This window comes from Physcomitrium patens, chromosome 12, assembly GCF_059467195.1.
Source record: "Physcomitrium patens ecotype Gransden chromosome 12, ASM5946719v1, whole genome shotgun sequence".
In the NCBI taxonomy this organism is placed as follows: domain Eukaryota; kingdom Viridiplantae; phylum Streptophyta; class Bryopsida; order Funariales; family Funariaceae; genus Physcomitrium; species Physcomitrium patens.
In genome coordinates this window covers 3,329,968-3,352,323 of record NC_143421.1, presented here as the reverse complement: position 1 = coordinate 3,352,323, position 22,356 = coordinate 3,329,968, and the positions used below count along the sequence as shown (strand labels likewise).

Here is a 22,356-nt window from a genome sequence, read left to right as displayed (position 1 = left end):
AACACCATTCCATCTCGAATCGCTTTGATTTCTCGAGCTTGAATTGGCAGCAGTGAAGAAATTGACTAGCGATCAGAAAGGCCTCGTGATAATCAGCGGTCTCGCGACGACTTCCACCAACTTCAGGTACTTAGGGTTCGGGGTTTTGTCGCGATTATTCTGACGGCTGCGAGGGATCAGCTTCACGTCCCTGCAGTCGATGGGCAACAACGCGGTGCACAGGTGCCCAGCATGCACTCGTTCTCGGCTCCGCAAAAACCCTGGACCTTGCGAAAATCAGAGCACGAACGGAGGTTTCGCAACAGATGAGGGACATGAGGCAGGTGAAACAGAACCCCATCGCACACTCTCAGTCTGTGATGATGAAGCTACGAGCCAATCTACTTGCACTGCAGCAACTTGCGGGCGATCGCAACGGTGCAGAAGCGGCAGCGAGGTCGAAGTGGACCAAAATTCTCGGCCCAATTTTGCAACGCGCTCCGAATTGTTGTGAGCCAAGCGCCGCTTCGAATCTGTCAGCTAAAACCGCGCCGCCAGCATCGAAACAAATTGCCTTTTGGGCGGTATACACCACCCCCCCCCCACCTACTTCTGTCATCAGAAATCTCGCAATTGTCGGCAATGATGAACTCTATTTCCGATCGTTGTCGCCGCACGTTACAAAATAGAAATACTGGGCTCCACGTGGGATATTTCTAAAGGTCTGGCATTCAATATCCATCATCGCAGAGGTGGTTTGTGGATTCAGACTTCCCGACGTGGAAACGTTGTTGCCTTTCTGGCTGTACGCTTAACATGGAATATAGACGGAAGTCAAATCTCGTGTAGTTATTGACTCGGCGCTGCCGAATTAATACGAAATGGATCAGCAGCGGAAAATTGAGATCAGCGGGCTGGGATTGATCTGGAAGGCTCTTGACAGTTTGGGGTTTAACGCATGAAATTGGTATATGATGTCATCGCCATTGCTGCTTCGCATCCAAATGTAGCTGTGACTCATTCTTTTAAAAAGAGAATCGATGCTTAAAAATACTGAACTATTCAAAATAATTCGAACAGAAATGGAGAAGCGGCAAAACTCGTTCCACGCTAGAGGGTTTCAATTTTCATTAAAAGGAAAAAAAGGATACAAAAAAGGCTAGCTATCCTTGTTCAGCAAACCGGAGCCGAATGTGGACGAATTTATAGTCATTTACTTCATTTGGAGATGACAAGTTCGGAAACTGAATATATCCTGGGAAAAGTAGAGGCAGCCGCTGACGAGAAATTGACGCTATTCATTGACAAAGGACAATTGCGAGATGTGAATCACCAGACACTTCCTGATTTGGTGCTCACGATTTGGGGACTTATAAATATGACACCGTTGTCAGCAGAACCTGCATCATTCGGCGTCTGATCCCCATCCGTCCACCTTCTCCGAATTTCAGTCGCAGCTGCGCAGCCAACTGAAGCTCGGGGAGCGATGGCGATGGCTACCCATGTTGCGCTCTTGCTCGTATCGGCTCTAGCGTTGGTGACTTCGGTGCAGTCTGGGTATGCTGGCAGCGACTGGATCAGCGGCGTTGCTCATGCGACGTTCTACGGTGGCGTGGACGCACAGGGAACTCAAGGTGTGAATCTAATGCAGCTCCTCTAGAGGGTAGCGGGGTCTTTGAACTGGGAAGTTTTCTAGCTCGGCAATGTCGAGGATTGGATGGATGCGTTGATAGATACATCGATAGATGAATTACTGAAGGTGTCCACAGGTCCATGTTCTTGAAGACGCCTGAGCATGTTTGACATAGCAGTTCTCAATGGGTATGTGCAGGTGGAGCTTGCGGTTACGGAAACCTCTACTCAACCGGATATGGCACCAGTACCACCGCACTCAGTAGTGCTTTGTTTAATGCGGGCCTTAGCTGCGGAGCCTGCTTCGAACTCAAGTGCGACAGCGCCAACTCCAAGTACTGTCTTCCAGGGGACAAGTCCATCACAGTTACAGCAACGAACTACTGTCCTCAGGGCTCAGATGGCGGGTGGTGCGATTCCCCGAAGCAGCACTTCGACCTCTCGCACCCCATGTTCACCAGCCTTGCTCAAGAGGTTGGGGGTGTCATTCCCGTCACGTATCGGAGGTCAGTCATTCAATCTACTCTCCTTCTTCACACGCGTTCTTTGAATTGCATCAATACTACATCGTGAGTCGCCCAATTGATACGTCACCGCTCACTCTCTTTTTCGCTGCCTGTGCTTCTTCAGAGCTCCTTGCGCAAAGAAAGGCGGCATGAGGTTCACAATTAACGGCAACCCATGGTTCGTGATGATACTAGTCACCAATTGCGGTGGTGCAGGAGATGTGCAGCAACTTCAGATCAGGGGCAGCGACACCCCGTGGTACCCTTGCGTCCGCAACTGGGGACAGATGTGGCAGATGACCTCGGACCCAAATCTGCCTGGGAAGGCACTCTCCTTCAGAGCTACCCTGAGTGACGGCAGCGTGGCCGAGTCTCTGAACGCCGCGCCCTCCAACTGGGGCTGGGGTCAAACGTTCGAGGGCGTCGCTACCTACTAGATTTAATTCTCCACAGGTCCCTTCCAGCATTGCCGCATTTTAACTCACTAAATGATTAAGCACAAATGCTTACTGTGGTGGTCTGTTCAAGCTAGGTCGCCGAGGTGGTTTTAGGCCGCTCGCTGGAAATCCCACCACCCGCTCCTGGTCCACTTGTAATATTCTAGCTATGTAGTAGACGCCAGCGCACAATATTGCGCTCGCTCGTGCAGATTCTTCTAGCAATGCAGCTAGGACATGTAAACGAGAGTGCAGAGGAGAGACTCACGATCTCGTATGCTTTCACCCGCACTCGGTTCGGCCCAAATACGAGCTCACAGTGTACAAGCGCACTGTTCAGAGTGTTTCTAATTTTTTTCACGATTTTGAGGACTAATAGAACATATTGTTTAAGTTATCTCAGCCAAGTTTTGTCGCAGTTCTCCTTATTTGTGCCTCTAGTTAGGAGACAACAAATAAAATGACTTCATAACCACATTCCCATTCACAAACTAGTATAAACGTTTACAAAATCCATAACCCCTTTCAATAATTCCTGCTGCGGTGTTAGATCTCATCTAAACAGTTCATTTAGAAACCCTCATTAATATTCTGCACCGATATATCTACAGAAAAGAAAAAGTATCATGCTAAATATGGAACCTTCATGCTCTTGGTGAATTGAAAATCTCTCATCCTGCTGGAGATTTACAAGTACTTTCTGTAGTTATTTCATCTTCGTGTCTTGTGAACACAGTAATATTTTCTAAAATACGAATTCTATCAATGACAATCCAATTACTATGAAAACTAAAGAGAGAAAACTTGATGGAACTCGTGGGCTGTTACTCGGTAAAGCTGGATAGTTTTGTGGTTCGGGCAGGACGCAGTCATCCCCATTGAAGTAGACACGATGTGGAAATGCCCACCCATGGCTAAATTTGAAATCCTTTCCTTTGGCGAACAAGAGCTCCGACTGAACATTTCCAGAAGGACCAGCTTGCATCAGAATGTCGTTGAAATACTTTACACCCCAAAACACAGCCGTGTCATCTACAAGCAGCAGATTAAATTCACATCAGTGGTGGACCAAAATAATGTACGTTGTGGACTTCGGCTGATAAACATACCAACATACTCTGACCATAACTCATGAGCAATAAGATTTATAATTTTTCATTAGGTTACATACGCTTAACACTGTATGGAATCTCCCACGAAGTCTACGACACTGCACAGATCAATATACCTCCACGACTGTCAGACTCTGCAGGTCATTAAACTTCTAGAATCTGACTGAATACGTGACCAGATTTATGAAATCGTGTTCGGGACTTACTGCTGAATGTGCCATAAGGGTTCAATCCCCTGTGGTTGAAGCTGAAGGCGTCTGTAAAGTTGTCAAAATTAGGGTGCTGAAGAGTTAAGGTCCACTGCGTGAAATTCCGAGAAAAATCGCGGTTGGTGATCGTAACCTTAACTCGCCAATACTCTTTGTAATTAGTTTTGATATGCCAATGGATCTTGACTGGACACATGTCTCTAGTGCAATACAAAAGGTCGGGATGACTGGCTGAAGAGCCGCCCCTTGTGGTTATTGCTGGAAGCTCATCGTACCGTGTATTCCTGCATGCATATCTATATGTTAAGAATTTGAGCTCTCATGATCTTCTGGTAACATCGAAATTTATGATATAAAAGGACAGGTCGTATCATCGAATCCAATCTGCATTGGAATTCTAAAAATGGTGTTATAAGCGATCTTACGGATCGATGCACGAATTTGTGGATTCTGCTGCTCCTCTCAAAGCAGCGAGTGTGGAATTTGATGCGCAAGCACATGAGCACTCGGCACAAGGCGTAATCGTTGGGCTGTAAAATGTTGAAAAAGAAACACAACAAGTCGGCGCTCGCTGAGCCAAATTTTGTAAGTAAGTGCATGTTATGTTCCATGTCACTGCAAAAAACCAATTCCAAAGCGTCAGATATTATGCAATCTGATGAGAGTAAATTGACAGATCCACGTGTAATGCCCCTAAAGTTGACAACTGAACGTTGGAGTGAAGGATTACCCTTCCTTTGTTGTCCTGGTTTTCGGTTCTTGTGGTCGAAGAATTCAATCCCTCATTTCATCATTCTTTTAAGATCAAGCGTTATTGAATGGAGTTTTCTTCGTTAATTTATATCACAAGACTGTGATTAATGGAGTTCAGGCGAAGCCAGGGTATCAACTGGTAGCAGAGCATCAATTAACCATGTCATGATTATGATTATCGACCCTGTAACACGTCTGAACAAAGTATCCAGTATTTACACATCTTCAAATTAAAAGTACTTCAACCCTACTTTATTCCACAAATCCTCATGATTCAAGAAAATTGATGGTAAACAGCCCAAAAAAGGAGTCAAGAAAGTCTACTTACTGAAAGCTTGGGTGACCCTTCTATTGTCTGTTGAATGGAACTGGCTAGGGGGGACTTTAGTTGCAGGTCCACAAGAATACCCAGGCCCAGGCGTGTTCAAAGTAAAGTTGACTGGCAATGCCACAGTAGTATTTGATGTCCCAGCATTCCCCACTGTAATCTGGAACGCTGATAATGCAGTCTCTGGATCTTGAGCATAAGATGAGATAACCCCACCTCTACAACAATTTGATACTTGCTGGTTGTAGGGCACTCCCGGAAGCAGATCGACAACACTAGGATTAGGGGCACAACAGTGGGGAATAGGATCGCTATGATATGCAGAACAGTCTCCTTGTGACGTGGCTTGTGCTCCAACCATGTTCCATATCACCTCCTTTTTAGCCCACTCCCACCCCAAGATCCACCCAGGCGAAGATATGTGCCTGTACTGCTGCCAATTGAAAATGGTGACAATTGCCTGTGACCACACTAGCAGCAACAGTGGATTAGTTCCATCTTATCCAGCAATCTCTTCAGATGCAACGAAGCACTCGAACAGTACTAGCTGTCATAATTGGAGCTAATATTTTTCGTAACGCGAAGTTAAACTGCAACCCAATCGTTGCACGACCTAGAAATTGGTAGAGCACCCGCATGTTATCGAGAGGATACAGCATTTCTAAGATTGTGCGGCTAGTGGTGTTGGAAAGGTAATGTGCATGAAAACTGTGAACTTCATGCTTCAGAGAAAATCAACAGAGTGATGCAAAGAAGAAACTCACTACGTAACCCTCCGGGGTCCACGAATTAATGTCCCATTTGACGGTGATATTCCCATTGGGGTCCAAAGGATCGTAACTCTCTGTTCACATAATGCAATAACGTCATTATAAAACGAATCTTTGGGCTTCGAACAATACGCATTGGTTAAGGGGCATTTTCGTTGAATTTAAGATTCTTTGAAACGGCTTTCACAAAATCTAAACCAAAGAGTTACCTGCTAACAATGAGAAGCTTATCAAAAAAGTAGCTGTGACAGGGAAGAACTTGAACGCGGATCCTTTCATTCCGACGAGCGCTTCTGTTCACCTTCCTGAATTTATCTCCTCACAAGCTCAAATGTTCTTCACCAGAGCTTTTCTCACCACTGTTTGTGGAACTGCAGAGCGTCATCACTCGACAATGAGTTGGTTCATGGCCAATAAAAATCCAGTCTAGGTACAACTGTCCAACGTGCTCCAAGAGGTGCATGAGACCTCAGACTTAGTTTTCCTCAACGTCCTCCAGCATACTCATGCATCAAGTATCGTGGGAAGGAAGTTATTTTTTCGTCTTGCGAAAGAACTGCAAAACATATAAAAATTCAAATGATGTTAATCTTGTTTTAGGATCAAGATTCGTTGTAACATGACGCTCATTCTGACAATCAGATACAGAAATGAAACCTCAGGAAAGTAGCCTGTGAAAAATACTATGGCCGTGATCTTCCTCAACCTTATGCTACCGTTTAACTTACAACACCAGAGATCAGATTGAAATAGTCTAAGAAATTGCATCATTCAGATCAAAACCCTCAAATGCGATGTTGAAATTGAAACTGAAAAAGATGAAACGAACAAAGCAGGAGGATGACATTGGACTTCTTAGTAGGATTTAAACTTTAAATCATCTAAATTGGTGGATTTGAATAACTCGTGCTCAATGTTTTCGTTGTTTTCAAAGACAAAGTAACGCTTATCCAAAGTCGTTTTAAGCTCATCACAGGCAGTAGTGTTCAACAATGTATTCTGATGTTAGATGAAGACTTCACAATTGCATGTTAAAAGGGCAAAGCAAAGAACACCGTGCAGTGATGAAGACGTGCAGTGCACCCGTACTGACTGAGCAACGCCACAAATAGAATGAGGACATGGGAGAGGCTGACTCTTTACTCCCATCTCTGGCCAATACTGGCATTATAATGAAGCTATAGCTCCACCTACGCAAGTGACTCGAAAGAGAAACGGGGCGGGATTGATGGAATCGTATCAGTGAAATTTTTCATGAAGGTCCAATGTAATTCCCTCATGACGTATTCTTGTTATGTGAAACAGCTAACTCCGATCGTATGGGTTGACCAAATGCATCACAGTAGAATAATAAGAGTTGAAGACCGAATAGCGAAGACGATTTCACTTACATCCAATTTGGAAAAGTGACCTTTCTTTCTCTATCTTGCGACGGAAACGTGAATGGCCGACAAGGTGATGGGGGAAACACTCACTAAATCGATGAGCCGTATAAACTATCATAGCTCGTGATAATGAGGAGAAGAAATTTCAGTGCGAATTCGCGTAACTCACAAGAAGCCAAAGTTACATCGTTTTCATGTCCTCACAAATCGAGGTAGCTTGAGAATCGCAGTGCACCGAACCGAAATCTCGGAGTAGAGAATTCGTCCTATGTTGAACCGTCCACTGAAAGAGTTGATCCACGTTAATTCCTAGCGGAATGGCCAGCAATGAACTTCTTACAACACGGCCAAAATCAGGAATCTCCATCAACATGACTCGACTCTCGCATAATCCTCCCAAACCTCTCAAAATGAGCAATCAGTCTGTATCCTACTCCACAGATGATACGGAACCACTTCGAAATCTGATCACTGACCTCATTATCCAGCTCGAGAGAAGACTATTTTCGCGACGTCGAAGAGGATACAACCAAAACATTCTCACGAATACAACTAAACCTTCTCAACGTTCCACCTTTTTTTTCTTCCTTGAAACTAATCCTTAACAGCCTCACTAAGAAGCATTTCAAGATGAAATTGATCAACAGGAGCGAGAATACAACATCGCTGAAAAAAACCAAAAACTCCCTGTGCAAGCAGATAACTCACACGGAAACGAAAAAGCCTTCAACGCGCGCGGACTCCCGCTCTTCCAAAATCCTCCCTCCTCCTCTACGATAACTCCATTCCACAACCACGCAATGCTGTGATTTAACAGCTGTGAGCAAGGAAGAAAATGCCCTCTCAACCAGCAGTTAAACGACGCCCTGCGAGAAGAAGACGAAGGCGAGAAATTAAAGACCGCATGGAATCCACCACAGCCGCAGAAGAAGCAGCGCTTTTGCACTGCTCGATTGGGGAGCCTTCCGAGCTCCACGCCGAGTGATCTCCCAGTGCTACTCTCGGCAATCTGCAGCAACACAACAGCATGCAAACACGAATCCGTGGAACGAGCAGAGGAGCCGGCTGCAGACTCACGTGGTCATACCGGTAATGCAGACCGCCGTCAACCCCGCCCTAAAATCTCCATTATTCCCAATTCCACCTACATCTACAAATATATCAAATTATTCCTAGAAAGCATGTGGTGGATTCAATCATCAGTGGAGGAAGAGAAGCCGTTGTGAGTGAAGACGAGGACACATCTACATTTATGGCTGATGTTACGTAACATAAGGTGACCTGAGTGGGGTGATTAAGTGGTATAGGTGTGAATGGGGTTGCCAGCGAGATCTGGGTGATCTTGACAGAGTGGAGGTTAGCGCGGGGCAGTAAAGTGGAAGGCCTCCTCCTCGGGGCGTTACATCGTGAAGGGTCATGTTCCTGGGGCGGATTATGGTTCCCGGGTCATTGGGAACGCGGTCCATGGGAACGTCGCTGTTGAGGTTGTTCTCAGCATAATGACATGTGGGGGGACAAGATTAATATTCTTCTACCCTCAAGATTCGATGGGCTAGGGATGAGCGGTTCATCTATATATATATATATACGCATATATTTTCTTAAAATATTTCAGTGTTTTTTTAAGTCTTTTAGTTTAGTTTAGTTTAGTTTTTTTTTTTTGGAAAAGGTTGGGTTCAAGGTTTTTGAATCACAATAAACAAATATAACAACCATGGTTATAAATTCATAGAGTTGAGTATTAAAATAAGAGCATTAACTTAATTAACGAAGCACTTCTATTGTTATATTGTTTTTAAAGTGCATTAGGATCAATATTATAGTTCAAACAATCATTGCAGATACTACATTTATTAGCCTAGTTTCATGTTAAGGGTATGATTTCTTGATCTAAATTACTTTGTGCATTATTGTCGTTATCCTTTGAAACTACTCAATGAATACGCTTATCAATGAAACTACTGAATATTTTAAAAGTTGTGTTTGAAAATATTTATTCATTTTTATTACTATCATCCAAGGGTTAATGGTTTGTGCAAAAATAAACGAAAGAATAAAAAAGTTGAACAAAAATGATAAAAACAGATCAATTGGTTGCATACATGGCAAGGTTGGTCTCCAAAGCTTTGTATGACTGTTTCAAGTTAAAATACATGGTACTTGCCAGTATACAACATTCAATAGACACGAAATTCACTGTGACGAAATAGTTACAGAGGAAGAAAATTAAACAATTACTGTATAGATGCACGAAAGACGAGGAGGAAGAAAGAGCATGAAAATTCAGCTGAGATATTTCGTTCTGTGCATGCAAAAATGATCAGATTCGTGCATAAATGTCCACGTCTCAACCAATGACTATCATGCAAAACTTTCTCCACTGATTAGGAGTAAGTTGTGCTGATCGTTTAGAGAGGGATTGTCATGTTGTTGCCACGCTTCGATCGAGGTTTGACAATATCTGCATCAGAGCATCACCCATTATTCCATTTCAAATCAAAAAAATTAATCACCAGTATTCATTTACAGATCATTTCATTGGATAGATTGTGAATCAAGTCTAAGTGGTGGCTATCGCTAATAAAAACAGATTGGTTCAGGAGCATACCAGAGTTTCTATCCACTATATGCTCGTGTGATACCCTTACCATCAATTTTCTGACGCACTGATCATGTGACTCTACTGTAAACACTTCTTAGTCTATACCCATATAGAGGAAATCTACGAATAGTTTCTTCAAGAGAAGATACTTTCTATCCATCTTCACGACACTACGAAGTACAAGCATAAACAAATAGATCATGCTCACAAATTAGGCAATGTTTACTTAGAAATGGTACATTCAAAGCTGCTCAGAGTGTCTTGTATTATTACGAAGAGTCCTTAACAGCCCACGTCGTACAAGTCAGTAATGTTCCTGCGGATAATCCTCCTATCACAACCCCCAGCGATAGAAAACACTGGTACTATTGTTGCGCCATGCCCAGCATTTTACTGGCGTAAAGGAATCGATTCCTATGTGTGGTGTCAGTGGCAAAAAACATGCTTTCGCTCACCAAGATTTTCCAACAACCAAATTCATCTACTTCGCAGCTATACCCTGCGTTACAGCCCGAGAGTATTCTACACTCAAGGCACATGAATTAAGTGCCAAGGAACAAATTGTTGCAAATAGTTACAGAATTGTTCGGCAAAATCATTACGCCATATCGGGCATAACCTTCCTCAAAGTGCCGATGACGGGTGACTTATCTTCACCATTGTCAAATGAGGTGTAGTTCTTTTCCGGGTCGTAATAGTGGCATTCCGTCATGATCACTTTCATCAATCTCCAGTTGAATTTGGCAATGTTCAAGTGCTGCAAAACAAATTCAGCCACATAAGCATTCACCAAGAAAAAAGCTGATCCAGAAATATTGATAATCCTGTAGAAAAATAAGAGAATGTGCAGTACTTCCTCAATTCAAAGATGCCCTGTTATAAGAGTACTGAGGACATACCTTTCCCCAGTTCTCAACAAGAGACTCATGAGCCAATCGAAGGTTGTAGCTGGGTATCTTCTGTGAAATGTGGTGGGGAATGTGAACACTGATGTCATGGCAAAGTACTTCAACCCTGTATGAAACAATAAATGAGAGTGATCCCAGGACCTTCGTGGGACTAGAAACTGAAAAATCATAAATCAAAACCATATGTGTAAAACATTTGCTATGAATAAGAAGAGCACTCCTCAGAAGGTTTTCATTCATGTCTTCTGACTCCACGTCACGAAATCACACAACCCAACAAACTAAGTTCACACGAGAAAAGGGCTACTGACAAACCATTTTGGATAGTCACAATGTACTGTTCCACCCAATTGAGCAGCAGCGGAATTCCAGTCTTCCTTGTTCTTAAATGGAATGTGAGGAGCAGTGTGATGCACCATGGTGAAAGTGCTCATCTGCGCAAAATCCAAGAAAATACATCATATTGAGAGATTTGCGTAAGACTAGGATCACGCAAAACTACAACCCGGGAATTCATGCAACGTACATTGGCAATGAATGGTAGACACTAGGGAATTCCGTACCCAAAAGTGATACCCGAGCCAGGGCATGAGCCAGAATTTCAACCATCCAGCAATGCCGGTGGTATAGATGATGGCAGGCCACCCAATTGCCATGAAAGCAAACACTGCAGCCAGGCTGATCTTCACTCTAGGTTTCTCGCTTTCTCTGTATTTGCTCAGGTCGAAGTGCCACAGCAGCCTGAAAAGAAGGAACCATAAAAAACTATGTTATCGTCCGAACTTAGACAAAAACCAGCAGGAATTAAAACTGATAAGAAACGGTCGTAGTACTTGCACCTTTTCACTCATCAGCCAACTTCACTTTGCAAAGAAATACATCTTCAATATTTCATACATATTAACTAAACAGTTGACCATCTAACAATTAAAAAATCTCACCAGTGACCAATAGAAGCCCATGGTCTCAAAGGACCCATGCCGAGCTCCATAAGAGTTTTCGTAGCTGGTGAAAAGTTTTGGAACTGTTCTTTCATCACTGGATGCCATGCGGTATCCTCCACTAACCTGCAAATTCACATATTATTATCGAATCGCATAGAAGTTATCCATGTGAATGAGATTGTTCACCCCTCTGCTTATCCCATGAATTTTCGCTCCAAAGAGGAAGCCGAAGACCAAGTCATTTTCATATGCTAAGTCTATTTCTAGCTAAATCAAACGTAAAAAGTGTGATTGAGTAATAACGAAAATATCCAATGCCACACTTCGGTGCTATTCGATATATAACCATTTCTGCAGCATGAAAAGCAGGAATTGGTGCAAGTACTTACATGTTAGTTTTGGCATGGTGCTTATCGTGCTTGAATCTCCACGGCTCATATGGGTAGATGAGTGGGAGGAATGCAATAGTTCCGATGATGTCTTCTACCAATTTGTTCTTCGAAAACGACTTGTGCGCACAATCATGACCTATCACGAAGAACTGAACCACATAGTTTCCGTAAGGGCCCTAATGTTGTCCCAACAAGTACACACTAGACTATCCCATTATCATCATACAAACACCAAAGACAAGTTGTATCCACTACTCTGAACAAGTATATTTGAGGCCTAAGGAGAGACAATGTTGTCATCGGAACACACCCCTGTGATGGCAGTGCCGGTCCAAGCCCAAGCCAATGGGAGCAGGTACCATGGTGCCTTCGCAATCATGAAGAGGCCAAGGGAGTAGGAGGCCACGGAGATGGCAATCGTCTTCCACGCTTTCAAGTCGTTGATCTCAAAGACCTGAGCCACAGTGCGGAGGATTCCATAAGAAACTAAATTATCACCAACCACACCGTTACATCCATTTTACTTCACCCTCGTTACCTGTATAGCTTTGTACAACAGTAGCTGGGATTAACAGTGGGTACAAAGATCGGCAAGTTCAATGTGAATTGTAGCGCTTCCCCCCAACCTAAGGAAACTCACCTCCGATGGGAAGGAATCGATCACTTTCTTCAATGTCACGTCTGCAGGCACTGGCTCCCCAATTTGGGTGAATCCATACTCTTCAGCCAAGCGTTGCCTTTCCCCAGCATCTTCAAGTGGGGATGACGGGGGTGCGATAGGGGCCGCAACTGCGGAGATTGGACCCCTGCCGGCTTTGCCTGACAATGTCACCTTCCTCGCTCTCGAGATTTCCAACTGTTAATTGATGAAATTGTGCATATCAGCAACAGATGATTGTGGTGTCCACATTTCACAAAGTGTGACAAACATACCACCCGATGTTACTTAAAAAACACAGAACTGACGAATTTTACAGTTCACAGAAGATATTCAACAGAGAATAGAACGCATCGATTTCATTTTGACTTCAATGAGGCCACAAGTACCAGTACCTACACTTACACACATGAGTGACTGCAGAATGTTCTGCAATCACCTGTCAGTTACAGGTAGAAACAAGGACCTGATAGTCAAATATAACCCACCTTAAATCCAGCACCGAGTCCTTTCAAAGACCTGCTAGCTGTTGACCACACAGACAAACAATGTCACCAACCAATTACCACCTCACCATCCCCTTCGAGAGTCAACCACCTCGAAGAGTGACTGTTATTGTATACATGTAACGACTGATCATATTCATTGACCATCCATTCTGGAAGGACATCTACATTTTCATTCTAAGGACGTTTCCACAAACTACAAAAGGATGACGCACAAACAACAACATTAAGCAAAGCACCACCAACATCCGATATCATTCAGTATAGGTGCGGGAGAGATGTAAGAACAACTGGCTCGAGTGTCTCACCTGCCGGAAGACACAGAATTGCAGATTGTCTGGTGACCGCACATTTCTGCTGGCCAATGTCCAATGTCAGCATAGCTCAATGCCGAAGAATACGACAACTGTTCGGACCATGCTCTTTTAGCATTATACGATGCACTACAATGCGATACCTATGAGATGTTCCTCACTGTTGAAACTAGCTTAATGTTCGCCGCACATTCAAAGACTACGGTCCTACTACTTATACTGTCAATTTCAGTGCAATAAGCTATGGGTAGCTACAAGCATACCCAGTAAAATTTATGCAGACATTCGCGCAACCTCTACTTAGAGAGAGGGCAAACATGAATACCAGCATTTGAAGTAGGAAAACAAAGGAACAACTTCGTACCTTCTGCGAAACAACCGCCGAGAAGCTGGGTCGGAGGCTCAAGACACACTCCAAAGATGCAGCTGCCATGGTTGCCAGCCCTCACGCGCAGCCAAGCTACATAAAGACCGAAAGTGTAAGGGAAGATGGACACAAGAGTAATAACCAATTTCAGCGACTCAACAACTATAACCAATACTAACATTCCAACCAACCACCGCAGACCCATTTGCCAACAACGAGAACTCCAGTCCCATAGACAGGGACCACCGGTGGTCCAACTCTCACGACCCCCTCGTCGCCATTTTGAGAAAGCATTATACCAAAGCTATCCAAAATGACACACTCCGCTTCCCCCAAGAGCCAAGTGAAGAACCCCAACTATGCTTACAGCGAACCCCGCCGACCGTCGGCTCCCTTCCTAAATTGACAAAGGCCCGTGACTGAAGACATGTTCACCAACCTGACGGGAAAATTGCTCAAAGAGCCCAACACAAGATGTGCAAATGGAGAAATGCGGGGACCAACCAGACAGAGTGAACGAGCACGCCGGTCCTTGGTACTGTTGAAGACTCCGAGAACTGGGACTGGAGAGCCGAGGGTGAGAGGGATAAGAGGTGCAGGAGAAGGGATATAAGGAGTCCAGGCTGCCACACACAACCCCTGTCCTTCACCGCCTTTGTTGGATGATTACTTTTTGAGAATCCGGACTTCTGGAATTTCCTCTCCCCTTGGACGGTCATTGGTATTCGCGGACTAGGTATTTTTGAAATAGACTAAGTATACAGTTGAGAGGTGGATTCATATTGGGGCGACGACTATGGGTTTCATTAAGTTTGTCTATTAGAAGAGTAACTGTCGTAGCATCAACTGTGAGAATAGAAATGTTTTAACTAAAGATATGGAGTGAAGACTTGCACAATAGGGTTAAGGTGGAAATATAATTTTTCAAGTTACACGGTGGAGTTCCTGTCAATCATGATAATAAAGATACGTGCTGAAGCAGTATTTCAGCATTAGATTGTCAAGCGCACAAGGCGATCTTAGAGTTGCATTTTCGATATAACAGATAGAATCGTGAATTAAACTTTTCTAGGAGTTGGCGAGTTGGTGAAAGTAGAACGACGGAGTTGGAGAAACCGCCTGAAGTTACGCCACGTCGAAAGAGATGGACCGCTCAACCCACACAGCTGAAATATTACTAGTAGGACCCACCAACTTTGTGCTGGAATTATTGTTAGCAAGCCCTGGTTTGTTGAAATCCCTCCAAAGTTGGCGACACATCATGCGGCCACCTACGACAATTGTGTCCTCACAATACTCTTGGCTCAAAACAATTCAACTCTGTTCACTCCGCAAGGACCAGTAAACAACTTAGAAATCGTGTACGAAGGACAGAGAACTTGTGATACTATAAGATATGTGTGGCTAGCTTTAAATAAATATAAACCAGAAGATCCACTTCTAGTGCGTTGCCACAAATTCTGAAGCAATTTAGATGCACGCAGATTCCTCTCGTCTTATCAGTTTCACTTGCTCTTCCACTCAGAAGATATGGATGCATTGCATTCTAAGAATTCCGCAGTTGTCTGCAGCCTCCCTTTCCTGGAATAGATTGTGACGTCAAGCTCAGAACTTGTCAGATATTCGGAATTCTTCTCTAACCATCGACGTCGTCTGAGGCAGGATTTGTACTTTTGTAACCGTCCCAACAGTTTATCCATTCCCAAGGTGCTCAGGGTCACAGTGAAGCACCACCTACTCTCAGTGAACGTGGCTCTGGAGAATAATTCTAACAGATCCCTAGAATGTTCACATTTACATTTCGAAAAACAATTCTTAGGATTCGAAAACCTGACCTTCCTCTGAACCCGCAAATGAGCTTACATTCTTTCAGCATTCCCTGTCGAATTCCAAGCAATCATCGAGTTGACAAAGCGAGGGTTTCCGTCCGATCGCTTGCCTGCATGAATATAATGAAGAAACAGCTCCGAAGAGCAGGATCCTGCCAGAGGATGAAGCGACCACATGAGATGCATGAGTACGAATTGTAGAGTAACTTGTAAATTGATGTGCGGGGCTCCTCAGTTTCAGGAGTTTTGAAGAGGGTTACTCAATAACTTCGCGTATTCTAAATGAAAACAATCCCTGAGTTGCACTCGAACTTGTGTACAAAATTGTGCCAGCCAGAGGGATTAGTCACATTTGGAATTTGAGTTCAGGTCATCTCTTGCGTCCTCGACTGCGAGAAGATTGTATAGGGATGAAATTCTCTTACATCCTGAACCAACAATTCGTAAAATTGTGCCGACAAACACCTCAGAACTGCAGAATTGCCAACTGAGAAAATTGCGCTGGGTTGAAGTGATCGAAGGGAGATGTAAAAAAGCATTCTAGAAAGTACAAAGTCCCTTGCAGAATGTCTGTGTCGGAGACTAGGATGTTCCATGTTTATGTTATGCTGAAAAGTAACTTAACCACCCAGTCATTTCATATCACAAGCTGCAGGCGTAACATTCAGGAACTCGCATCACATTCAAAAAATGTCCTACACTTTCGGTAGCACGAATACTTGAAATTGATACCAAATTTTGGCCTTCAAGTCCAGAAGGATGTGTCGTGGCCGCTCGCGGCATCTTTGAGTTGACGACATGGTGGAGTGATCCTGTACACTTTGATGCCCGGTGATAAGCAGAGGTTTGCCAACAAACCTCAAGTCAAACTGTATTTCTTGCCAAAATTATCCATGTAACATAACGTACATGTGTGAAATCGCTGGTTGCTGTTCAGCGAAGTTTCCGGCGGGCAAAGCAAACGCCAAAGCCATTAGGTCCTCCCAGCTGGATATGCCCTTAAATCTATACTCGAGGCTCAATATTGATAGTTAGCAGTTAGTCAATAAAATAGTGAGAACCTAAACAGAGTAACATGCCAGTCATTTCTGCGAACATTGTTCTTCTAAACAAACAAAACATGCTCATCACAACCCCAACCTGCACATTAGCGAAATCCAGGTTTGTCATGTCGGAGCAGTGAATGTGCAATTTTCGCTACCTGACAAAACACGAACTATCACTGCCCTTGAATGAAATAACACCTTAGCAGTGCTCAAAAGTATCCCATCCGTGCTACGTTGACTCATGAGTCCTCACAAAACAATTCAGACGCGCTCATCACTGCGAGTAAACATTACACTCCAAGATGCAACACACAAATGCAACTTAAGCTTTCAAGCACAGAACTCAGTTAAAAGAGATTCCAGGCAGAGCTAAGCATGTCGAGGCCCGTGAGTAACAGTGCCACCACCTGTGTGGCAGCAGATTCAGCAGCTTGAGATGTTCACGTCATGAAAAGTAGACTCTAAACCTCACGATCGAATGCGAAAACTCTCACTACAACATCAACCCATCTCTCCACCACTTCCCTAAGGATGCTCCAGGCATCGATCACGCCTTGAGATAAGCAGAAGATGCCCTGTTTCAGGAAACCCCCAAAATAAAAATGCAAACGAGAGACTGCCACGAAATCCAAATCGGAAAGAGTAGGCGCGAGATTGAATCAGAAATTGGGATCTGAGGGCGCTAAAGCTGGCGACAGGCCGCCACGCTTGCACGGATTCCACGCATAAGGGGAAGATGATGGTACCCAAGACGACAATGGATGCTTCGTTTTCGAATCGGGAGGTGGGTGATCCGGCGCCCGGGAAGATCGCCAAGCGCGATTCAATTTTTTTTAAACGAAATGCGATGGTCGGGGCGGAGCCATCGATGCTCGCGCGCGGGGCAATGAATTGGGGCGCTGCCTTGGAATTGACGGCGGCTGGTCAGAGTTTTTGATTCTGGTGGTGTCGTCTTCCTGCCATCGATGTCCCTAAATCTCTATTGTTTTTATTTCTTCCTGCGGTGTTGTCTATTAAATTATACTTTTTTGCGATCTGTATCATGATTTCATCGCCGACGAAAATGTAGTGTCGTTCATGTATACAACCATAGACTATGGTCTTTTGATAATGGTCAAACATTAGTTACCAGTTCATAATTTCTACGAGTAATGTTTATTGTCATCAATCAAACTCCACGCAATACAATGTAAAAAATAATGAAATGAATCCGATGAAAATGTTTATATACATACATATAGATAGATTCATTTCTCTGCCTATTTTCGTAAATATGATTCGTAGTACTTTTCACAAGCGAACAAGTAAACAACAAAAGGCAAGGAGACAAATGTTTAGGGGAAAGCAATAGACGTATTTCCTTTCAAACTATCCATTCATGCAAGTCTCAGATCCCTAAACATCACTGAATCCATAAACCTTCATACACTATTTTTGAAACCTGTAGTTGAGCTTATCACAGGCAATATTTGCATATGCTTTGAATTATTATGTATCATTGCAAACATTACGAGCAGTATGAAACATTACAGATTAGGACAAGTACTTGGTAAACAAAATGTGCGTTTATTGTTCTAGGCGAGTTACTATAATAAGGTGCATAATTGAGTGGACAGAGTACTCTGCTTTCAAGACCTAAAATGCCCACAAGTATTACTTTGTGTTTTTCAAATTCTATTTTGATTTTTCAAAACAGAAAAGTATTTGATGCAGAGCAAAACCTTTTCAAATCATGGTTTAAAATAATGTTCAACTCCTCAACCCCAAAATAAGCTGGAGAGATGGGAAGGCAAGGAAGAGCGTCAACGATGGCGCCTCATCGAAATCCCTCGCTCGAATGCTGCAGACGAATGGGTCGAAATTGGAGGTCTCATCGCAGTTACAAATGACGTCGTTGCATCAGATGTTGCGTGAAAGGGAAGAAGAAGTTGAATCAGACGCCAAGGCTGGAGTCGCAACCTCAAAGACCTAATTCCAGGCCCCACGGATGATATTAAATTGCGATTGCTTGGCTTACGAGGTCAGTGATCGGCATCGTTGATTCGTTCACAAGACCCACAATTGAATATATTCCGTACCTCGGAGCAAACACCAGATTCTCGAACATTTGTTGAGTCGATTACAGGGGAGCACCAGTCCACTAAGCGAAAAAGCGAAGTTCAGTAACAGTAACACGCCGAAGAGTTGACCCAAGTGTAGACTCGACCCCGGACTTCGAGAATCTCGGCATAGAGTTCCGACAGAATCATCTGGGTTTCGATGGGTTCATCGGCTACATCACGCAGCATTGAGAAACGAAGCTTTCAATGTCGTAACGCCTAATACGACGACATCGAGAGTTAGCAAAAAATAACTTACTGGGTTTTGAGAAATTGACGCGAAAAAACAGACGAAAGCTTAGTCCAGTTCAAGCTCGACTCCAAGTTGCGCTAAAACCCAATTCCGGCGACTCGCCGTAAATCTCATGCGGCACACAAAAGGCTATGCGGTTTTGTATTTCTCGATATTTAGGGGGATATTTTCCCGAAGCCGGCGTCACCTCAATCGCTGCGACGTGGGACTGGGTTCAAAGTTCAAACTCAGCGCACTGTCTCTTCCAGTCTTCGCTGCGTCCAACCGCTCCAGCTGCAGACAGACGTTAACGAGCCGTGACGGAACGGCCGATGACGCGGGTCAGAGCTTCGATCATAGTCTAGCGACACCGATCGAGGGGCTTTCTCGCCCCGCCCTCCCTCTCGACGGCGGCTGCGCGGTGATAGGCGAACGTCCTTCGGCCCCAAGAGGACTGAACCCTTGTGGCCTACCTTCCCACGCTTTGGCGATGGCGCTGGTTTCTATTTAACGCTCTGAGTTGCCACCCGCCTTCATTCTGTTGATTCGGGGTGTAGGTTTCGCTTCGTGGGGTTCTTTTTCATTTCCTTCAGTCGCACGCCAGCCGTCAAGCTCCGCCTCGTCGCCAATTCCGTCCAACTTCGCACTGGTGGGTCTTGCATCTCCTGCCACTCCCACGCGTATCTCTCTCTCTCTCTCTTTCCAAGTAAGCTTGTTCTGCTTGATGCGACGTTTTCTCCTCGTTTGCATCCTGATGCTGTGGGCCTGAGGAGGTTGGGTTCTGGAGGTCAGCTCCTCTGAAGGACAGGGCACGTGCAGTGTTGGGTTTTGGTTGGTGTTGATATGTGTGTCTAGTGCTATGGCCAAGGAAGTGGCTGTTGGGTTTTGGTGTCGTGGTGCGGGTTGGGTTTAGTTTGGTTTGGTTTATATTTTTTATTGTTTGGAAGTTCTATGGTTTGTTGGGTTCTTGTGCGTGCGGTGAGTCATGTTTCAGTTGCGGCATTTGTGGGAGGGTCAGACGTAGGGATAAGAGTATTGGGCCACGTGCTTGTGTTCCTTTTTTCTTTTCTCTCTTGACCGTTTTCCTATCTAGTATTTTCCGATCCGGAACCGAAGAACTTCGAGTTTGTGGTGTATGGTTTCCAGGGCTATCCTTTGGTTTGATTTCTGATTTTGGTAATCGACCAGCCGGTTGATGGCGCTCATCTTTGACATGTGTTTAATGAGGAATTTGAACATTTGGAGATAATGACTGCTAGGTTTGTTCAGATCTTACCAGCGAGGCAAGTATATCCGAACTGCAGTCATGTCCGAACAAAGCGACGTTAGCCATTCCAGCGAATCCGTGATGGACTCGGTGATTGATCAGGTTGGAAAAATGCCCGCTTCGCAACCGGCGCCCTCATCAGGGTATGGGCCGGGAAATCGCTTCTTGACCAAGGACAAGAATGTGCACCAAATACTGGGTGGGGGTCGAGGTGAGATTACTCACCTCTGAAGGTTTCTCAGTTCTACAGAATCAGTTGAATCCATGTGAGACTATCGTTCTATGTAGATAAATCCGTAAGCCACTTCGTTTTAAATTCAGCAAGTTCGTGGGTGACCTGCATAGCATGTACACAAACTGGATTCGGGGTGATGTCCTTACCAGTGACAGTCTCACTAAGATGTTTAATATGTATATATATATGTATATATATATATATATATATATATATATATTTACTGCTTTATCCGGCGAATGTCTGATCCGAACCCTGCACATGATATCATGCAGCTGCCGATGCTTTCTTGTGGAAGGACAGAAACCTGTCTGCTATCATCTTGGGCGGATCCACCCTGGTGTGGTTTCTTCTGGAGAAGTCAGGATACACGTTCCTCACGCTTTTGTCCAACATCCTTATGTTCTCGGTCATCATCCTCTTCGTCTGGGCTAACGTCGCAGCTCTCTTGAACCGGTGGGCCTTGATCCGAACCCATGAATAGAGGCTACCTATTCTTTCGTTTGTAATGATTGGTCTCCCAGGAGTTCCTTTGTGTAATCCGTGGTCGTCTGTGTGTTTGCAGTGCGGGTCCTCCAGTCCCTGAACTTTCTCTTTCCGAAGACTTCGTATTGAGAACAGCTAGCACTGTCCGCGTTGAGCTCAACAAGGCTCTGAGCATAGCTAGGGACGTTGCCTTGGGCAAGGACTTCAAGCTCTTCCTCAAGGTATCGTCTGGGCTGTAGACAGTCATTCATCATTTGACACTTATTCCCGTTCGTTATACGATCTTGAATGCACATGTGTTCGGGAATTCTAGCCATTGTGTCAGCATTTCTGAGATTTTTTGCTAAATTCCGGATCATTCTCTTTCAGATGGTGGTGTTGCTGTGGGTAGTTTCGACCGTCACCTCGTGGTTTAACTTCCTTACTTGCATCTGGATCGGTAAGTTTCTCATTGATCTCAATTTCAGAAAGCGTGGTGCCTGCATGATATTCAGCAGCCAGTTCATAGTGAAAAGCATAAAAATCCCAGGAGTCGTCTTAGTATTCTTATATCTTGCTCATATGTGAAATGCCGTGTTTCGGCGCAACAGGTGTTGTATTGTTGCACGTTGTCCCCTTCGTCTACGACAAGTATGAGGATATCATTGATCTTCACGCTGCGAAGGCAGTTGATGCTGCTAACATTCATTACAAGAAGTTGGACGATGCCGTTCTGCGGAAAATCCCTAGAGCTCCTGCCAAGGAGAAGAAGGTGCTTTAGATGTGGAAGTGATCTGTCCACTTAAGGGAGTGTTTTGATTTTCTAGTCGTTGAAGGGTCTGTATATACGGATATATCTGTGCTGCATCTTTAGGAGCTGGACATGTACCTTCATCATTGGACGGCTTCATCTCTTAGGCGGGATCCGTGCTGTGTCGGAGAACTAACTTAATCACCTACTGACTTAGACTTTCTGTAGAAGTTGTACGTTAGATGCGCTCAATTTCGCGTCGTTGGACAATTTTTTCCCCTCCCTCCAACCTGCTTGGTTACTAATGTCATAGCTGAAGCCTCTCTTGGGTATGACTGTTTTGGGTCCTCATTTCCTCATAATTTTTTTTCTCATGTCCATGGTCAATGGACATTAGTCAGTAAGAACGTACACATTACCCTAAATTCTGTGCCAGCTGAGCATTTCAACATGAATGATATGCCTCTGACCAGTGCCTGAAATGTATGGTAATCCTGCAAAGTACATTCTTTTGAATGGTTAAGTTGGAATATCAGATACTTTCACTTCTTCTCTCTATTTCCTGACTGAGTATGACAGTACACTACAAGCACAATGATCATATCTTTGTCCACATTTCACCACTTAAAA

At 44.2% G+C, this 22,356-nt stretch overlaps 4 protein-coding genes and 1 long non-coding RNA gene across 15 annotated transcripts; 2 read left to right on the top strand and 3 right to left on the bottom strand.

Annotated features, from left to right (window-relative positions):
* Window positions 1–1,393: 1,393 nt before the first annotated feature.
* Window positions 1,394–2,956, top strand: LOC112289447 (expansin-A10). Its single transcript, XM_024534670.3, has 3 exons — window positions 1,394–1,613; window positions 1,811–2,117; window positions 2,242–2,956. Exons 1-3 carry the CDS (start codon window positions 1,466–1,468, stop codon window positions 2,552–2,554), a joined length of 768 nt encoding a protein of 255 aa, XP_024390438.1. The 5' UTR covers window positions 1,394–1,465; the 3' UTR covers window positions 2,555–2,956.
* Window positions 2,957–3,015: 59 nt separating this feature from the next.
* On the bottom strand, window positions 3,016–8,147 carry LOC112289445 (COBRA-like protein 2). 3 transcript variants are annotated; one of them, XM_024534663.3, is made up of 7 exons: window positions 7,820–8,119; window positions 5,936–6,282; window positions 5,721–5,800; window positions 4,957–5,416; window positions 4,301–4,490; window positions 3,873–4,159; window positions 3,016–3,586 (listed from the first exon to the last, which is right to left on the bottom strand). In XM_024534663.3, exons 2-7 carry the CDS (start codon window positions 6,003–6,005, stop codon window positions 3,300–3,302), a joined length of 1,374 nt encoding a protein of 457 aa, XP_024390431.1. In that variant the 5' UTR covers window positions 6,006–6,282; window positions 7,820–8,119; the 3' UTR covers window positions 3,016–3,299. The 3 variants fall into 3 exon arrangements, with proteins under 3 accessions (XP_024390431.1, XP_024390434.1, XP_073393883.1); XM_073537782.2 differs by having other exon boundaries at window positions 3,252–3,509; window positions 7,822–8,147; XM_024534666.3 differs by lacking the exon at window positions 7,820–8,119 and having other exon boundaries at window positions 4,957–5,427; window positions 5,936–5,997.
* A 1,511-nt stretch (window positions 8,148–9,658) lies between these two features.
* On the bottom strand, window positions 9,659–14,370 carry LOC112289446 (omega-6 fatty acid desaturase, chloroplastic). Of its 4 annotated transcripts, XR_012218677.2 has the most exons (13): window positions 14,307–14,370; window positions 13,800–13,895; window positions 13,430–13,475; window positions 13,104–13,141; window positions 12,598–12,813; window positions 12,268–12,411; window positions 11,955–12,106; window positions 11,563–11,688; window positions 11,185–11,362; window positions 10,937–11,055; window positions 10,613–10,727; window positions 10,182–10,470; window positions 9,659–9,866 (listed from the first exon to the last, which is right to left on the bottom strand). XR_012218677.2 is itself a non-coding variant. In XM_073537783.2 (12 exons), the coding sequence occupies exons 2-12, from the start codon at window positions 13,866–13,868 to the stop codon at window positions 10,312–10,314; spliced, it is 1,362 nt and encodes a 453-aa protein (XP_073393884.1). In that variant the 5' UTR covers window positions 13,869–13,895; window positions 14,170–14,370; the 3' UTR covers window positions 9,950–10,311. The 4 variants fall into 4 exon arrangements, 3 of the variants coding, with proteins under 3 accessions (XP_073393884.1, XP_024390436.1, XP_024390435.1); XM_073537783.2 differs by lacking the exon at window positions 9,659–9,866 and having other exon boundaries at window positions 9,950–10,470; window positions 14,170–14,370; XM_024534668.3 differs by lacking the exon at window positions 9,659–9,866 and having other exon boundaries at window positions 9,950–10,470; window positions 14,242–14,370.
* Window positions 14,371–15,187: 817 nt separating this feature from the next.
* LOC141046026 (uncharacterized) lies at window positions 15,188–17,213 on the bottom strand. Of its 2 annotated transcripts, none has more exons than XR_012218680.2 (4): window positions 16,772–16,893; window positions 16,541–16,636; window positions 15,638–15,783; window positions 15,188–15,383 (listed from the first exon to the last, which is right to left on the bottom strand). It is a non-coding gene; the product is annotated as an uncharacterized LOC141046026 (long non-coding RNA). The 2 variants fall into 2 exon arrangements; XR_016505699.1 differs by lacking the exon at window positions 15,188–15,383 and adding an exon at window positions 17,085–17,213 and having other exon boundaries at window positions 15,523–15,783; window positions 16,772–16,832.
* A 2,342-nt stretch (window positions 17,214–19,555) lies between these two features.
* LOC112289448 (reticulon-like protein B10) lies at window positions 19,556–22,284 on the top strand. 5 transcript variants are annotated; one of them, XM_090254603.1, is made up of 6 exons: window positions 19,556–19,657; window positions 20,278–20,486; window positions 20,786–20,966; window positions 21,076–21,217; window positions 21,366–21,435; window positions 21,587–22,284. In XM_090254603.1, exons 2-6 carry the CDS (start codon window positions 20,315–20,317, stop codon window positions 21,754–21,756), a joined length of 735 nt encoding a protein of 244 aa, XP_090110729.1. In that variant the 5' UTR covers window positions 19,556–19,657; window positions 20,278–20,314; the 3' UTR covers window positions 21,757–22,284. The 5 variants fall into 5 exon arrangements, with proteins under 5 accessions (XP_090110729.1, XP_090110730.1, XP_090110732.1 ...); XM_090254604.1 differs by having other exon boundaries at window positions 20,268–20,486; XM_090254606.1 differs by having other exon boundaries at window positions 19,556–19,714.
* Window positions 22,285–22,356: the final 72 nt, after the last annotated feature.